Raw genomic sequence first — 16878 nt, 5'->3', positions numbered from 1 at the left:
CTTAGTGTTTGTGTTGAATTTGGTCGGAATAATAAAATTTCTAATTTGTAGAAATTGATACAAAACGGCGTCGTATTTTGGCACAATCGCCCCTACTGTGTTTCCACCACATCTTTTATGAGACGGAGGGAGTATTTTGTATTAAGATCATTTCTTATTTCGATGACAATCCCTGACTAGTATATTGCACTAATTGTAGTATTCCTTTCGATCTATAATAGTGAAGGCGTTTTATTTCGGCACGCAATCTAAGAAAGATTATGTTTAGTGAATTAAGTAAATGAAGAATAATAAAAAATGAAAAAAGATAAAGAGGTGAAAAAATAATAAAGTAAAAAAGAAAAAAGTATGTTGGCTTTTTCTAAAAAACAAAATGAGTCTATTGTTGTGGAATATATTAAAATGATAAAATGACTCTATTATTGGAAATGTTACTAGGAGAGAGAGAATATATTTTTGAAATTATAAGTGCCAACAACCACGTGTAATGAAATGTGCACAGTATATTAATATATGAAATAAACATTTACAACCAAAAATATGAAATAAACATTCCTGGATACACAATTTACAACTGATTTAATTATACTTTTTAATAACCCATATTATTCAGATCTCGTTGTATAACTTAACTATAAATAATAGAGTACTCAAATCGGTTCAGGCAGGGGCGAGGGGTTTATGAATTCCAAAACCGCCGAATCCCATCCCTGCATTTTTCATCGTCAAATCGCAGCCGTACATTTTGATCAACGGTAACATTGCTTATCTTTTCCGTGAATTCCAACATCCATCTCCCGTGATTTTCCCTCCCAATTTTTCCGGCCGAAACAATTCACACTTTCTCCCTCAAAAAAAAAAAAAATCAAATCGTTTCCAGAAAATCCGAAAATTCACGAACCTTCCACCATCAACTAACGATAACTATCATCAAAACCCTTGATTTCTGTTGGAGAAGAGGAAAATGGAGTCGTTCAAGAGGAAATCATTTAAAATAGGGCACGGTGATATTGGAGAGGAAGGAAGCTCGAGCCACGGCGGGGAGGAATACGAGGTGGAGGATCTAAGGGAGCGAATACAGTCGTCACGCGGCAGCCGATTAACTCTGGTTGAGAACGAGTTGGAGATGAACTCGACTCGCCGGAGATTCAGCAGGCACAACCTCATCAATGGCTTCAGAGATCTGTTCATCCACCCTGACAACAGGTAATTTATTTATTGTTTCTCATTTTTAAACACATCCTGCTATTTAAATTGACCGGAAATTAACGCACAGTCATTATTTAAATTACTGTATACATAAACACAAGTTTTTCTAATAATTGATTTTTAATCTCGTTTTCTTTTTATTTCTATCTTAATTTTATTATTTTTTCAAGAAATTAGTACAGCTGTTGTGGGATGCGGTTACTCGTTTATTGAGTCGAAGTTTGAAAATAATGGGGATTGGATATCGTATTTGATAAAAGTAGTGGTGTTTAGGAATAATTTTGGAGTCTTTTTGTTCCCGCCACTGATACTAGTAGAGACGTGGTGGGAACCTATTTGTTAGTCTGCGCCTAGTTCGGTAAATTTCAACACATTTTTCATTATTTTGGGTGCTTGAAAGTCAAAGGTGGTTTGAACTATTTTATTTTTATACGTAACAGTTGTCATATCCTCAGTACTAGTATTATTTTTATAAATAAAACTCATATAGTAAATGACCTCAGACACAAAGAAGCCATCGCTAATAAATATTCCCTCCGTCCCAATAAATATGAAATGTTTGCTTTTCGGCACAAGATTTTATGTAGTGTTGTTTTGTGAGTTAAAGAAGAGAGAATACAGTAAGAGAAAGGGAAAAATAGAGATAAAATTAGTTATTTTAAGAAACGTTTTATTTTTAATGTGACAACCAAAGATGAAAACGTTTTATTTCTTGTGGGACAGAGGGAGTATATCAAAATTGCACAAGTAAACTTGGTCGAATTATGTTTTATTTCATTCATAATTTAAAGAATATCACCAAGGCCCTTATTTTATCCGGTTATTATTAAAATTGATTGAACACAAGTGGTAAGCCTGTCAGTTTAATGCAATTTGTAACCTCTGTCCAGTGGACCTTGTACATTTATTTTATACACAATATAACCTGTAGATTTGATGCATCACATGGGATGTAAATAAATACTATGAACTCTGATAACTATGAAAAATAGATCGATCTTTGATTATTCTTTTTTCAAATAATCCAAAGTTTTTTAATTCTCAAAGCTCTATATATCAAAAAAAATCTGCAAAAATTGTATATATAAATTATTTTTATCCATTAATTTAATTGGAGTGGTGAATGGAAAACATGTTTCTTTTTATGTTTGTATCACATTTCAACATATAAGTGCAGATAGTGTGTTGAAGCGGGTTGCAACTGTATATATTACCTCACTATATTTATCCTATTTAACATGGTAGGTTAATCAGTGTATCATATTTATCCTTCTTAACATAGTAAATTGAAAACTTCAACCCAAATAAGAAAAAACAGATAAAAAAAAATGTAGAACATAGAACTACAACTGCATTGCATGGATCAGATTCTGTATTCAAACAGGAAAATACATCTGAAATATCACGTTTCTTAAAATTTCATTTGTTTTGTTGGGATAAAATGCAATGGCAAAGCCGTTGTCAAAAATGGGTTTTTCTTGCATTTGCTAGGAGCAAATATAAACTTCAAGAAGAAGGTAGCTTTGGCATATTGGCACATCACTTCTATGTTGTCATTTATAGAGATCATAAATGCATAAAACTCTATCTTGTAACCTCTGTAGTTGGACCTCCATCAATCGATTAAATCAGTTAAGCAGAGTTACTCCAACTTTCAGAAATTTCTTCGCCTCGGGAATGTTGATTCTCAAAAAAAATATGCAGGTGGTACAAGGCATGGGAGAAATTTATACTAATATGGGCAATATACTCGTCATTCTTTACTCCGTTGGAGTTCGGGTTCTTCAGGGGACTACCAGAGAACCTCTTCATTTTAGACATTGTTGGCCAGGTGGCATTCCTACTCGACATTATCTTGCAATTCTTTGTGGCTTACAGGGACAGTCATTCCTACAAAATGATTTACAAGCGTAATCCAATTGCTCTACGGTACTTATGTTCTTTTTCCTTGTAGTTTGTATGCAATAACTTATATTGCACCATCCACAAATAAAGGTGGGTATTCTGTTTGCAGGTATATTAAATCTCATTTTTTTCCGGACCTACTAGCTTGCATGCCGTGGGATATAATCTACAAGGTTTGGCTCATGTGTTTTCTTTTAACATATTTGAAAAACACACATGTAATATATACATTCCAATAGGTTTGCGGAAGAAAAGAAGGGGTGAGGTATCTTCTATGGATCAGATTGATACGGGTTCGCAGACTTACGGATTTCTTTCAAAGGATGGAAAAGGACATCAGAATCAATTATCTCTTCACGAGGATAGTGAAACTAATAGCTGTTGAACTTTACTGCACGCATACAGCAGCTTGCATCTTCTACTACCTAGCCACTACGCTCCCTGAAGAGCAGGAAGGTTACACATGGATTGGGAGCTTGCAATTGGGTGACTATAGTTATTCACAATTCAGAGATATAGACATATGGAAGCGTTACATTACTTCATTGTATTTTGCCATTGTCACCATGGCAACTGTAGGTAAGTGTTTTTTAACTTTTCACATTAAGCATAGAAAAAACTCTATAACAATATTTGATTCTTTCATAAAATTAACAAGTTCAATTTTGCATTACAACTTGTTTTATTAAGTTATAATGGAGATATGTTAGTTGAGGCTAGCTTTTCCTAAAATATGTTTTTCTGTCATGGTGTAACTTACTGAAAAATGAGAAAATTACTTGCACATAAGTATTTCGACAATGTGTTAGCTTTTTCCTTCTCCATGCTATCTATAATGTCTTTTATGGTACACACTATGCTTATAATCAATATGAATGTTCCATTTATATTGTTTTCTCTCACTTGTGCAGGTTATGGAGATATACATGCAGTCAATCTGAGAGAAATGATATTCATCATGATCTATGTCTCCTTTGACATGATTCTTGGTGCATATTTGATTGGTAACATGACAGCGCTGATTGTGAAAGGATCAAAGACTGTAAGATATAGAGACAAAATGACTGATCTTACCAAATATATGAACAGAAACAGATTAGGTAGGGACCTACGTAATCAAATAAAAGGGCATTTGCGTTTGCAATATGAAAGCAGCTATACTGATGCCGCTGTTCTACAAGATATCCCAATGTCTATTCGTGCCAAGGTAGGAATCTGGAAACTCTATACAAAACATATTTAGTTAGAAGATATCACCTTTCGTGAGTTGAAAAATTGCAATGCATGCTATTATAGAGTCTATGGTCAAAACTATGTCAGTGTGTGTGTGTGGATAAGAGAGAAATGTCTGTTCTTAGTTCATCTGATTAAAACAAGTTGGTTGAACTGGGCTTAACTCAAGTTTACTCATGAAACTTACCATCATTACTTCATTATTTGTTCGTTGATGCCCAATTTTGGATTTTGCCTGTCTTGCTGAATTTTTGCAATGTAGAGTTCCAATTCAGAATTCTAAATATTTGATGGTTTGATCTAGCTGATTTGTCTGTCCACTGTTTTGTGGAACTTACTATTCTGATATTTGAAACCTCTTGGTTCAACAAATGTGCACAATTTCTCCTATGCCGAAGATTTCTGCATTATAGTTGGATCCGAACAATTCCTTGAATTATAATTCTTGGATGATTCTGAGTGACTGTAGCTGTTTTGATGCTCTATCTTAAATTCATTACACATGTTAATTATGCATTACAAAGCTATATATTTGATATGTGCGCTGCTGTCTCTTATTGTTTAAAGTGCTCCTTTATTGAGAACTTGAGATATTTTAGTCCATTGTTTATCTTAGATGTATCTTCAATGCAAAGCATTTGTTATCCAGTTATACTGTTCATTCGTGTGATCACCCACAAAGCAAAAAATGAACCTTTTCATTGACACGGTAATTTATTTTGTTGCAGATATCTCAGACTTTGTACAAGTCATATGTGGAAAATATTCCCATTTTCAAATCTTGCTCCCAAGAATTCATCAATCAAATTGTAAGTTAATCATTTGGTCACCAACTAATTTCGTTCAATAATTGAATGCGCTATTGGATATTATTCTTTTCTTTTTATGTGTGGGCTACTTATATGTCCATCAACTCTTTTATACACAAAGTTGTTCGGGTATCAACATTAATGTGAAGAATGTATGTAATGCAGTCTGGATTGAACATATACAGTTTGTAAAATACTTCATTTAGTAAATTTTCTTTACCTTATATATCCTTTCTGGGTTGCCTTCAATTGATAAATATGTTCATTGTATATCATTCAATCTTTGGTTCATGCTGCTAATTCTTTCCACACGTATTTCTCTCTGCAGGTAACTCGGGTCCACGAGGAATTTTTCCTTCCAGGAGAAGTCATAATGGAACAGGGGAATGTTGTGGATCAACTCTATTTTGTTTGTCATGGTGTCTTGGTATGACTTTCTTACGCCCAAATCTTAAAAAGTGTTATATATTTTGAAACATGAGTTCCTCCCAAACTCTTTTCCATGAGCGTTAACATTTTCAAATTGACATTGTAATTACTTACTCGTCATGCAAAATAGAGATATATGTATATCTTATAAGAGAACCTATGGCTGGTATCAAGCATATACTTGTGGAAGTGGATCTATCTAAACCTTTGCAGGACAGATGGTTAAACTTTTAGTCGTCGTAGGCAAACCAGAAATCTTGTCTTGCAATTTATCAGGAGTTAGAACACAGTAGCTTACGACTTGAATAGGCCCTGTATATTCTTGAATTGACAACTCATGCAACATGTTTTAGATACATTTTTAACTGATTTTTTGTCGTGCATCTTTATTGTCCTTTTTTATTTGAGATTAATCGCTAGGTACCATATTATACAGGAGGAGGTTGGAATAGGGGCTGATGGATTAGAAGAGACTGTGTCTCTTCTAGAGCCTAACAGCTCGTTTGGAGAGATTTCGATTTTGTGCAACATTCCTCAACCTTATACTGTCCGTGTATGTGAACTCTGCAGACTCATGCGTATTGATAAGCAATCTTTCTCCAATATTCTTGAGATATTTTTCCACGATGGACGGAAAGTCTTGACTAACTTGTTGGAGGTAATTCAACTATAGAAACATGCCTACTAGCTGCCATTATGCTTACACTCTTAGCATTAATGAAGATAATAATCTAATCTTCCCCTTTCTTCTAACTATATTCAACTTACGATAGGGAAAAGAATCTAATCTTCGCCTGAAGCAATTGGAGTCGGATATTACGTTCCATATTGGTAAACAAGAAGCTGATCTTGCTTTGAGAGTGAACAGTGCAGCATTTTACGGTGACTTGTATCAACTTAAAAGCGAAATCCGTTCTGGAGCAGATCCAAGCAAGAAAGATTATGATGGAAGGACAGCTCTGGTATGTGGTTTGAACAGTTACCTGTTAATATTCTGTAGTAGACATTCATTTTGTGCTTTACAATGTAACATAAATAACTTGGTAATTCACTGTCTCCTGCCTTTTCTTTTTATTCTCTTAAAATGTTTCTGGCATCACTTACTAATTCTGGATTCGCGATACATCCAATGAAGCCAATATATATAAAAGTTTGTAAATTTCTTTTCTTTCCTGTCATCTTTATTTCTTTAGGCATCTATATATCTGTATTATGAAAAGCATAGTTGAATGTACAATTTTCTGAGGTCAAGTTCAGGCATCAAATGAAATGGCATAAAATAGTGATGAGATGGTTTATCTTTTCCTCAGCATCTTGCTGCATCAAGAGGATATGAAGATATCACTCTGTTCCTGATACAAGAATGTGTAGACATCAATGCCGAAGGTAAGATCCAGAACCAAGTACATGGGTCCACATTTAGTAACAACTGTGTCATATTACTGATGAAATTGTGTCTCTAAATAGATAATTTCGGTAACACACCATTGCTGGAAGCCATCAAGAATGGACATGACAAGGTTGCTTCATTACTTTATAAAGAAGGGGCCATGGTGAAAATTGACAATGTTGGTAGCTACTTGTGCTCAGTGGTTGCAAGAGGAGATTCAGATTTCCTGAGAAGGTTGTTGTCCAATGGCATCGATCCCAACTCGAAAGACTACGATAGTCGAACTCCCCTTCACGTAGCTGCCTCTCAAGGATTGTATCTAATGGGCAAGTTGCTTGTGGAAGCAGGAGCCAGCATCTTCGCAAAAGACAGGTAACATAAATACATAATTGATTGTTCACTTTTATTTATTGGTAAAATTACTCCGCAACTGAAACATCACCATTGTCTTCAGATGGGGAAACAGTCCAATAGATGAAGCGAGAATATGCGGAAACAAAAACATGATCAGACTCATGGAAGAGGCGAAGACAGCCCAACTATCCGAATATCCCGAGAGCCCCTACTCCCATGAGGTCACAGGTAGTCATATTTATAATTCAAGAATGTCTGTTGAGAATGTGGAAAATCAGTGGATTAATGTAGGTTTTTAACTGTAGCAGAGCTAAGACATGCAAAGAAAAAGTGCACAGTGTTTCCATTTCATCCATGGGATACTACTAAAGAAGGCCGAAGACATGGAGTCGTGATGTGGATTCGTCACAGCATGGAAGAGCTAATAGAAGCAGCATCCCATCAACTCGGGATGCTTGATGCAGAATGCATTATATTATCCGAAGACGGAGGCCAAATTCTCGAGGCTGACATGATTACAGAAGCACAAAAGTTGTATCTCGTGTACCAAACAGCTTGAAAATCTTATTAGATGCAATTGCAATAAAGGAATGCATTTTGTACACATCCTTTTGCTCAATGAACATGTTACTTTTTCCATTGCCTAATCACCAAGAATTGTTTAATGGCTTCTCCAAGAGCGCAGACAGATACATCTCATTGAGCTCCTCCCCTCTGTCGAGCTTCCTTCCGACCTCCCACCGCACTTTCTGAAACCCGGCACTCTCTATGAGAGGCGCGTACACATTCTCCAGCTCATCCCCGACGCAGAAGAAGTGATCCAACCAAAACAAGCCACCCGGCCTCAGCACTCTGTATATGTCAAACACCATAAAATGCAGCAGCTGTGTCGGGATCCAGTTGCTCAGCACGTGCATCGAGTGGATTATATCCAATGTGTTGTCGAAAAACGGAAGCCGCTGTGAGATGCTGATGTAGAGCGGCACGACCCCTCTCGCAGCTATGAAGTTGTTGAATGGCCCGTTCAGATTCATGGAGCTCGTCAGGATCGTCACGTTCCGCTCCCTCATCCTCACCGCGAAGGTCGCCACGCCCCCGCCGATGTCAAGCCCAATGCGGACGGTCCCAGGCGACTTCGCGGCAAGGACCTCGTCGATGGTGAAGTCGAGGTTGGAGGATGCGTGGCCCGTCCAGCGGCGGCTCTCGCGGCCGGCCAGGTCGAAGCAGTCCTTGCAGTCGTCGAAGGCCTTCTGGCTGCGGCCGCGGTTGACGAGGCACGTGTAGTTCTTGCAGGTGTAGGCGGTCCACACGACGGAGGCGTCCGAGGGGGTGGACCAGAGGCAGTCCGGGAGGGGGAGGGGCTCCGCGGCGTGGCGAGGGGCGGCAGGGCGGCAGCGGCGGCGGGGGAGGGGCTCGCATCCCTTGAGGAGGAGTTTCTGGGAGAGGAGCTCGTCGTCCGGGCATGATCCGTTCACTTGGTACGACATGTATCGGCGGAGGTCGCGTTGGAACAGGGTGCATGAGCTGCCCACGGAAGGGAGGATCTCGTCGGAGTCGAAATTGCGGTTGAAGCCGAGTGGGAGCTTCTGTGGACATGTGAAGGCGACGAACTCGGAGGGGAGGTCCGGCTCGTCGGCCGTGGCCGCGGAGGGGGTGGTTTGGAGGTGAGGGTTGAGGGAGCAAGTGGAAGAGTAGAAAGTTGTGGAGATGAATAAAGTGAGGAGATTGGATGAGAGTAGAAGGAGAAGGAAGAAGAGGATGTTGCAAGTGTATTCCATTGTGGTTTGAGATTCATTTTGTTTTGGATGTTAGCATATTTAATATTACAAGCTCATGTTGCTTGAACTTAAATAATAAGGGTCAATGTTTGGATGCAGCTTCAATTATGGGGGAAGTAGGTGCTTTACAATTACTTAATTGTTTAAACTATAGCAATATGTGTTCAGTGTCCTGAATAAAATATAGGAGTGGGTACTGACTTACAGAGCAGTGAGAGCTACTCAAGTGAGGAAAGTCAGTGGTGAATCTCAACCCATTCCAAATTAATTTTAATGTATTCTACTAGAGTTTATGAAACTTGGTATGTTCACTAGTATTTTGTCTCATCCATCTTCACTCATCAAAATCCTATACGGATTCGACTTTAAACAGCAAAGGTCAATAATATTAATGTCAACGTACAAAATTGATATTAGTTATTAGTTATTACTGTAACTTAGTTAGTATTTGATCACACACTTAGTGTGCTAACTAATTTACAGAAATAACTAATACTCCCTCCGTCCCCGCTAAGATGACACATTACTTAGCCGGCACGGGGTTTTAGGAGTTATTGGTTAAAGTGTTTAATTGGAGAGAGAGAAGGTAGATGTAAGTATTAAAGTAGAGAGATAAAAAAAGATGGATATTTTAATAGGAGTGAGAAAAAGTGGTTGAGTGTATTAATTGGAGAGAGAAAGTTACCAAAAAAGGAAATGTGTCATCTTAGTTGGGACAAACTAAAAAGGAAAACGTGTCATCTTAATTGGGATGGAGGGAGTAACTTTCAATTCTGTGTATTAAAATTATCAACACAAACACATAATTATATCAATAGAATATGTAAATTTAAATATCAACACAAAGACATAAGTTTATCAACACATGAAAATTGATAAATTTATATCTTTATATTGATATTTTCAACATATAAAATTAAAATTAGTTATTAGTTATTACTGTAACTTAATTAGTATTTAAAATTAGGTTGATATTCCAACCTAGCACCAACCTTCAAAGCCAACACTCTTCTAATTAATTCAAAATTTCTTTCCCTCTAATCGATTCCATCATCGTCATCTTTACACAACAAAAAAAATGGGCAAGTATGAGGCCCTGAGAGGATCGATTGACTTCCATCATCAGCATAAGTGGGCAAGGATCAATTCTCACTACTAGGTAATTAAAACATTTCACAAGCACAAGTCTGAGGCTTTGGGAAGTGAGCGTCTGGCAAGATATCCTCCTACTTAGCGGACCACTGCATACCATGATTTAATACCCCTCACAATACTATCGGCTGGGATGTGGGGGTTCTTGGGGTGGGGTTTCAAATTTTTTTGCATAACTGATCTCTAATGCTTGTAATATTAAAAATTCCTTTCAACTCAAAACATTAAATTGGGAAAGTCAAAAATTCAAAATTTAAAGTAAACATTGAGTGATTTAAAAAAAGTAATAAAAAAATGTTATTGATGTAGTACTAATTACTTTCTCCATCCGCAAATAGGAGTCATGTTTTTTCATTTTAGTCCGTTCGCGAATAGTAATTCCAGTTCTCTTTTAACATAAAATGATAATAGGGTCCCACTTTCCACTCCCATTTCATTCAAAAGTATATATAAGTGAGACTCATATTCCACTAATTTTTTCTAACCAACTTTTTTTAACATTTCTTAAAACTCGTGGCGCTAAGAAATGAAATTCCTAATGGCGGACGGGGGAGTATTTAATAAACTGCTAATAAGATTTTAAAAAAATGTTTCATCTATAATGAACTTATATATAAAAAACCAGTGTCTTTGATTTTTAGCCATAATTATTATTTCAGTTCATTTTTGTTTAATAAAGTGATCCGTTGCTAACTTTTCTTAAATTGCTAATTTGCTAACTCATCAACGTAGTGTATTAAAAATGTCAATACGATGATACTAAAATGTCAACATAAATTTAAGTTGATATTTTAATACATTGTGTTGACATTAATATTTAAATGTCAACACAGTTTATTAAAATGTCTAACACAAATATGTGTTGTCATTTTAATGTGATCGTGTTGACATTGTTAATACACTACATTGATGAGTTAACAATTTAAAAAAAGTTAACATTATAACGCATCCCATAAAATATGATTGTAAATACATATTATAAATTACATATTTCACGTAACCTTTCGCACTTTTTGACTTAATAGTCCATATTTAAATCTTTGTACCCTTTTATTTGTTTGGATACACATGTGTCGTTAGGGGTGATGAAATGGGATATTATCAGCGGGTACCCGTACCGGATAAGTCGTTTAGTCGCATTCGATTTCAGCAAAATTTGATGCCCTAATACTCGTCCCGCAACTTATAAGGATTATCACTACCCGTGTCGGGTATTCTTTACGTGACATTGCATGTACTCGTACCCAACCCCGAATTGATGCTTCTATATGAGACAATGTGAAATTTCCAAGTCTGAGTATGGTGAGTTGGACCCTTCAATCGTGCAAAGAAAGTGTTCCAAACCAAAAATTGGATGCATAAAAAACCCAAGATTGTTGAAGCTTTGCTTTTTCACATGTCCTTTTCCGACTCTTCACTATTATTAAGATTTGATTATTGTGAGAGAAAAATAAAAACAATATATTATAATGTATAAAAAATATTGAAAAATTCTCTCTTCCAATAATAGTGTAGCCAACAATGTTCCCCAATTTTACAGTATTAATTTTGGTGGCTTATTTATTCGCCATGTATACTCATTCCCTGCGGAGTCTCACGACAATAATTTAATACTCCCTCCATCCCACAATAATTGTCACTTTTATTGTGAGCACGAATTTTAAGAAATGTAAAGAAAAGTTGGTTGGAAAAGTTAGTGGTTTGTGGGACCCATTGTTTTATATTGGTTTTATAATAAAATTTGAGTGAAGTGAGTTAGTGGAATGTGAGACCTACTTACCATTTATGGTAAAAATGAAGTGTGACAATTATTGTGGGACGGAGGGAGTATAAAGTATTGAAAGACGGTACATGGCTAATGTTATGATTGGTACACTGAAAAGCAAATTTTCGAGCATGTTGCACGGGTAGAATTGCTTGTATACAATAAACTCTACAATCCACTTTTAACCCAATGCGAGAAGAAGTAATTTTATCGAATTGGTGTTTGCTTATTCATATATAAGATGTTTCTACAACATTTCAATGTATTAAAAGCAAACAAGTCTAACTTTTCTGCTTAGTAGACTAGTCGGTCGTGAATGACATTCATAAAAGGTGATGCAGTCGGTTCTTTGTAGTAGAGAAATAGAATTTCACAACCTAGATAGACTTTGGCTACCTATCGTGAAAGGTTGTAGTGTTAGTCCGCATGTTTCCTTACCTTTGGAAATGAACGACACTGGTATGGTATAACACTGAATGATCTAACAGTTGAGATAAGTCTTTCTTCCTATTTACTAAAGATGAGGTCTCGGTGATTGTTATTTCTTAATCATTGTTGACATAACATCATAATGTACTACTTTGATTTATTAAAACGTGCAGATTTTTTGCAATCCAAGAATCCTGATATCTTGAGTATGGTGATCAATGTCTAGAGGTGCTAGTATTGTTATTGCAATGAATCGTATGCTGCGTGAGTCCAATTTGATAATATCCTCAAAAGAGGCGCTTGGAAAAAGTTTTGTTATACAGAAACCTAGCCCGTTGGATTTATTACAAAACAATAAATAAAGATTATGAATTAGACAACTCTTGAAAAAATATATTAATTAATTAAAGTCAAATAGCAGACTTATATTAATTAATGGATATTTATATCTTAAACAAGGCAAATAATAAATTAAAGAGGTAAAACCCAGATTACTCGTAATTTGGGATTGGACGGGCAGTCAATATTATTTTACTGTAGTAGCTGATAATAATATTCTATTGGACTTTGTATTAAATTGAGGCTCAATTTAATTATGGATCCCTAATCTGTCTCATCATAACTCTCTATAAAAGGAGATTAGAAAGGAGATTTAGAAGAATCAATTAATAAATTTTGTTCCCTTTCCTCTATGAGTGGATGGTTTCTTCGGTTGGCTCATCATAACCCTAAACCCTAAAGAGAAGTTATGTCTTTCTAATAAAGTCCTTTTCGATACTGACAAGCTTTGTCCACCCAAAAGTCATTATCTGTTCATGATACATATTAGAAGGTTCAACGATTCTTTAGAGAATAAAATCAGTATTTCTAAACGGTAGGAAATTTATGAATAAGGATTTCAACTCCTTTTACATGAATTTTTTATGTTCTTGTATGCAATTGAATGTTTAACATGTGATTAACTGATCCATAATAAGTCAAATAGATCGGGTATTATTGGGGTTAACGAGTATAATCATGCGGCCGAAAACTCTAAAAAATACTAACCGATCCAGCCCCATTATCCGTTGTCGTTGGGTAGCGGGTACCCGATATGTATCGGATCGGGACGTGAATTACTTATATTCCACAAACCGTGCTGCTAATGGAGAATGGCTCCTCTCTGACTGGGCTTTGAGCAGAGGAGCACGCAGTATTATAGACCGAAATGTGAGTGGAAATATCCCGGAAGGTAGCCTCAATATATGTTATGAGATCGCTAAAAAATGCTTGCGATATCAACCAAAGAAACGGCCTAAAATGAGTCGTGTCTTGGCCGAGCTCCAGGAAGCCCTGCGTGGTTTACAGAACCCAACCTACCCATATGTAGATGAACTATCCGGTAAGCCGGATCTATACTCTTGATTATTGACTTAGACAAAAATAGTATAATCACATGGATTGGAATAACTCCTGTTATTATGTAAGCTTTTTTTTTTTTTTTTTTTTTTTTTTTTATCAATTATAAAGAGGATTAGATTGAAGAAATATGGTAATGAGGCTCAATAATAAAAAGTAAATATGCTATAGTTTATTTGGGTCTGCTGTGAATTTGGCTATAATCATAATGCAGGATCAACACAAGAGGATACATCAGAGCTCGAGCAGACGAGTAACGGTATGCTCCCGGTTAACATATGACATTTTAGTTGATGAATTAGACAATGAACTGAATGTTAATACGCTGCCAATTGCAGTTCCTGTGTTTTCAATGGCTGATTTGCAGAACATGACTGAAGATTTTGATAGGAAATATTGGATTGCTAGTGGATCCATTACTAGAGACAGTACTGTGTGGTATGGAGTGTACGGTGGAACACAGCCAGTTGCAATTAAATGCTACAAAACCAAGCTGCCAAAACCAGAATTTCTTGCACAGGTTTGGCAGTAGCATTATATATGTAGGGAAGTCACAAAAAAATATTTTTCTTGAATGGTAAAATGACTTGATTTTCATCTTAGAATTCAGTAAGGGAGATAAAAATAGTACAAGGCTAATCGCTTATTAATTAGTTAGATAAAATGAAACTTTGGGATATACTATAATGGGGGCTAGTTTTACTTGACTCATATCCCATTGAAAGGTGAAATCCAGATAACATGCATAACAAAGTTCAATCCTGTTAAGGATGAAGTTTCTTAACTCGGATAATTTGCGTCGAACGTCACGGGAGCTGTTGCCCGATGATCACTCCGGCATCAAATTTAATGATAAAAGGTAGTCGTCGGAGTTTTGCCGGTCGATCAAACCAGAAATGATACGATAAAAGCGTAAAGATAAAATAAAAGAATAACTGATATTTCTTGATTGAATAAGGAGAATAACAATAGCCCTATTTATAATAGGGATACTAACTTAATGAGCAAGACAAAAGATATGAAAAAGATATGCGATCCCTAAATAATGCAACTAAATAATAATGCAAGATATGTGGAATAATAAACGTATCAACTCCCCCGCGGTTAAAATCCACCTTGTCCTCAAGGTGGGAACAGAGTTCCCACGAAGCAACGAAGAGAGTCGATGATAACAGAAACCGGGAGCTTTTTATTAGAAATGGGCCACTCGCCCTTTAAAAGGCCTAATAAGGGGGAGGGTTATCCACACTTATATAGATAAGCTAGGATCATCACCAAGCCGATGTGGGAAAATGATTTGAAGAATTTAACACGCCCCCTCACGTGTGGGCCGGAATGACACATCGGACTTCCAACACGTGGGTAGGCAAGAGAAGAGATAAAGAGATAAACCAGCTAGGATCATCACCAAGACGATGTGGGACAATGATTTGAAGAATTTAACACGCCCCCTCACGTGTGGGCCGGAATGACACATCGGACTTCCATCACGTGGGTAGGCAAGAGAAGAGATAAAGAGATAAACCATCATCGACTTGGGCCCCGCTCTGATACCATATTAGTAATGGGCCACTCGCCCCTTAAAAGGCCTCATAAGGGGGAGAGTTATCTACACTTATATAGATAAGCTAGGATCATCACCAAGCCGATGTGGGACAATGATTTGAAGAATTTAACACTTTTCCCTCCCGGATCAAATGCAATCACAAATAATAATTCGTTCCAACCACAAAATTTTGAGAATGCCTCAAAAGTGGCCTTGCATCCCAAAGGTGTATCTTCATATGCCTCATATGGGCCAATAGTAATATCCAGCTTTGAATCTGATTCCATCAAGATAATATCTAAATCATAGTACTCATTTGATAGGAATGATACACGATCTATGGATGTCTTTGCCGCCCTCTCTACTATAGAGTCCTTTGAATCACAAAGCTCCACTTCTCCCTCACCACGATCACGAACGCAGTTGACAACTCTGGCACCATCACATAAACATTCAATTTGGACATCTAAACTCGATGAATCAAAGGCGTCTCTTTCCTGCTCCTTTATTTGATGCTTACTTCCATGTCCAAAAATATAAATCCCTTCATCACTTTCAAACATCCCAGATAGAATTGATCCCGAAAGAAAAGATTTTTCCTTCCCCATTGATATCGGGACAGCCGCAGCTAGCAGCGGTGCTGCTGAACAGCCTTGACTCAGCGGAGACCAGCAGGACTGCGATTGTTGCGGTGGTGGCGGTGGCCAGCCGGTTGGGGGCTTCCCGGTGTAGGACCGCTGTGCATCGGGCTGGTAGTTTTGGTAGGGTAGGTTTGCGGCAGTGGTCGCTGTTAGCGGTGGTTCCCAACACGAAAGTGTGCGAGCCGGGGGCTGATTGTATAGCTGAAATCCAAGCTGCTGGTGTTGGATGGGTGTGCTCCAAAAATTTGGTGGTAGTTGCGGCAGGGGATGCAGCGTCGGGCTTGGTCCGGCGGTGTAGCGGGGCTGGTGGCTGGTGGACTGGAACAACGGCTGTGCGGCTGCGTCAAACGTAGTGTAGGGCTGATGGCCTATGGAATTGTTCAGGGGCGGTGGCGGCTAGTGTGTTTGGTGGAGTAGGCTGGTGGCGTAGGTGTATGGTGAGAGAGGCAGGTAATTGTCAGGTGGCTGGTGGTACCAGGTGATATGGAATTGCGGCTGTGCAGCGGCGTACAGTAGAGGTCCGTCCGGTGGGCGCAATGGAGGGCGCGTGGATTCTTCCCTACACTCATGCTCAAGCAATCGGGACTCGATTCTTGCCAACCTAGCTAGAATATTCTCCCACGTTGCTGCTGTTGAAGTCAATTGCAAGCCTTCAGATGCTTGTGATATCTCCGACCATGAAGGAAGATTGGCTTCAGCCATGAGTTCGAAAATGGAAGCACCAATTGTTAAGGATGAAGTTCCTTAACTCGGATAATTTGCATCGAACGTCGCGGGAGCGGTTGCTCGACGATCACTCCGGCGTCAAATTTAAGGATAAAAGGTAGTCGTCGGAGCTTT

The 16878-nt window shown here is 37.6% G+C and overlaps 2 protein-coding genes across 3 annotated transcripts; one reads left to right on the top strand and one right to left on the bottom strand.

The window, feature by feature from the left end:
- The first annotated feature begins 647 nt into the window (after nucleotides 1-647).
- On the top strand, nucleotides 648-7968 carry LOC125200741 (potassium channel SKOR-like). 2 transcript variants are annotated; one of them, XM_048098491.1, is made up of 13 exons: nucleotides 648-1206; nucleotides 2914-3138; nucleotides 3224-3287; nucleotides 3354-3693; nucleotides 4026-4321; nucleotides 5076-5156; nucleotides 5485-5583; nucleotides 6022-6243; nucleotides 6359-6547; nucleotides 6896-6971; nucleotides 7053-7347; nucleotides 7430-7557; nucleotides 7635-7968. In XM_048098491.1, the coding sequence occupies exons 1-13, from the start codon at nucleotides 965-967 to the stop codon at nucleotides 7886-7888; spliced, it is 2511 nt and encodes an 836-aa protein (XP_047954448.1). In that variant the 5' UTR covers nucleotides 648-964; the 3' UTR covers nucleotides 7889-7968. The 2 variants fall into 2 exon arrangements, with proteins under 2 accessions (XP_047954448.1, XP_047954449.1); XM_048098492.1 differs by having other exon boundaries at nucleotides 649-1206; nucleotides 7638-7968.
- On the bottom strand, nucleotides 7872-9234 carry LOC125200742 (probable methyltransferase At1g29790). The gene has a single exon (XM_048098493.1). It carries the CDS (start codon nucleotides 9105-9107, stop codon nucleotides 7977-7979), a length of 1131 nt encoding a protein of 376 aa, XP_047954450.1. The 5' UTR covers nucleotides 9108-9234; the 3' UTR covers nucleotides 7872-7976.
- Nucleotides 9235-16878: the final 7644 nt, after the last annotated feature.

The sequence above is a fragment of the Salvia hispanica genome, chromosome 1 (assembly GCF_023119035.1).
Source record: "Salvia hispanica cultivar TCC Black 2014 chromosome 1, UniMelb_Shisp_WGS_1.0, whole genome shotgun sequence".
NCBI classification, from domain to species: Eukaryota; Viridiplantae; Streptophyta; class Magnoliopsida; order Lamiales; family Lamiaceae; genus Salvia; species Salvia hispanica.
Note: the sequence above shows the minus strand (reverse complement) of the source record. Positions and strands in the feature narration are given on the sequence as shown.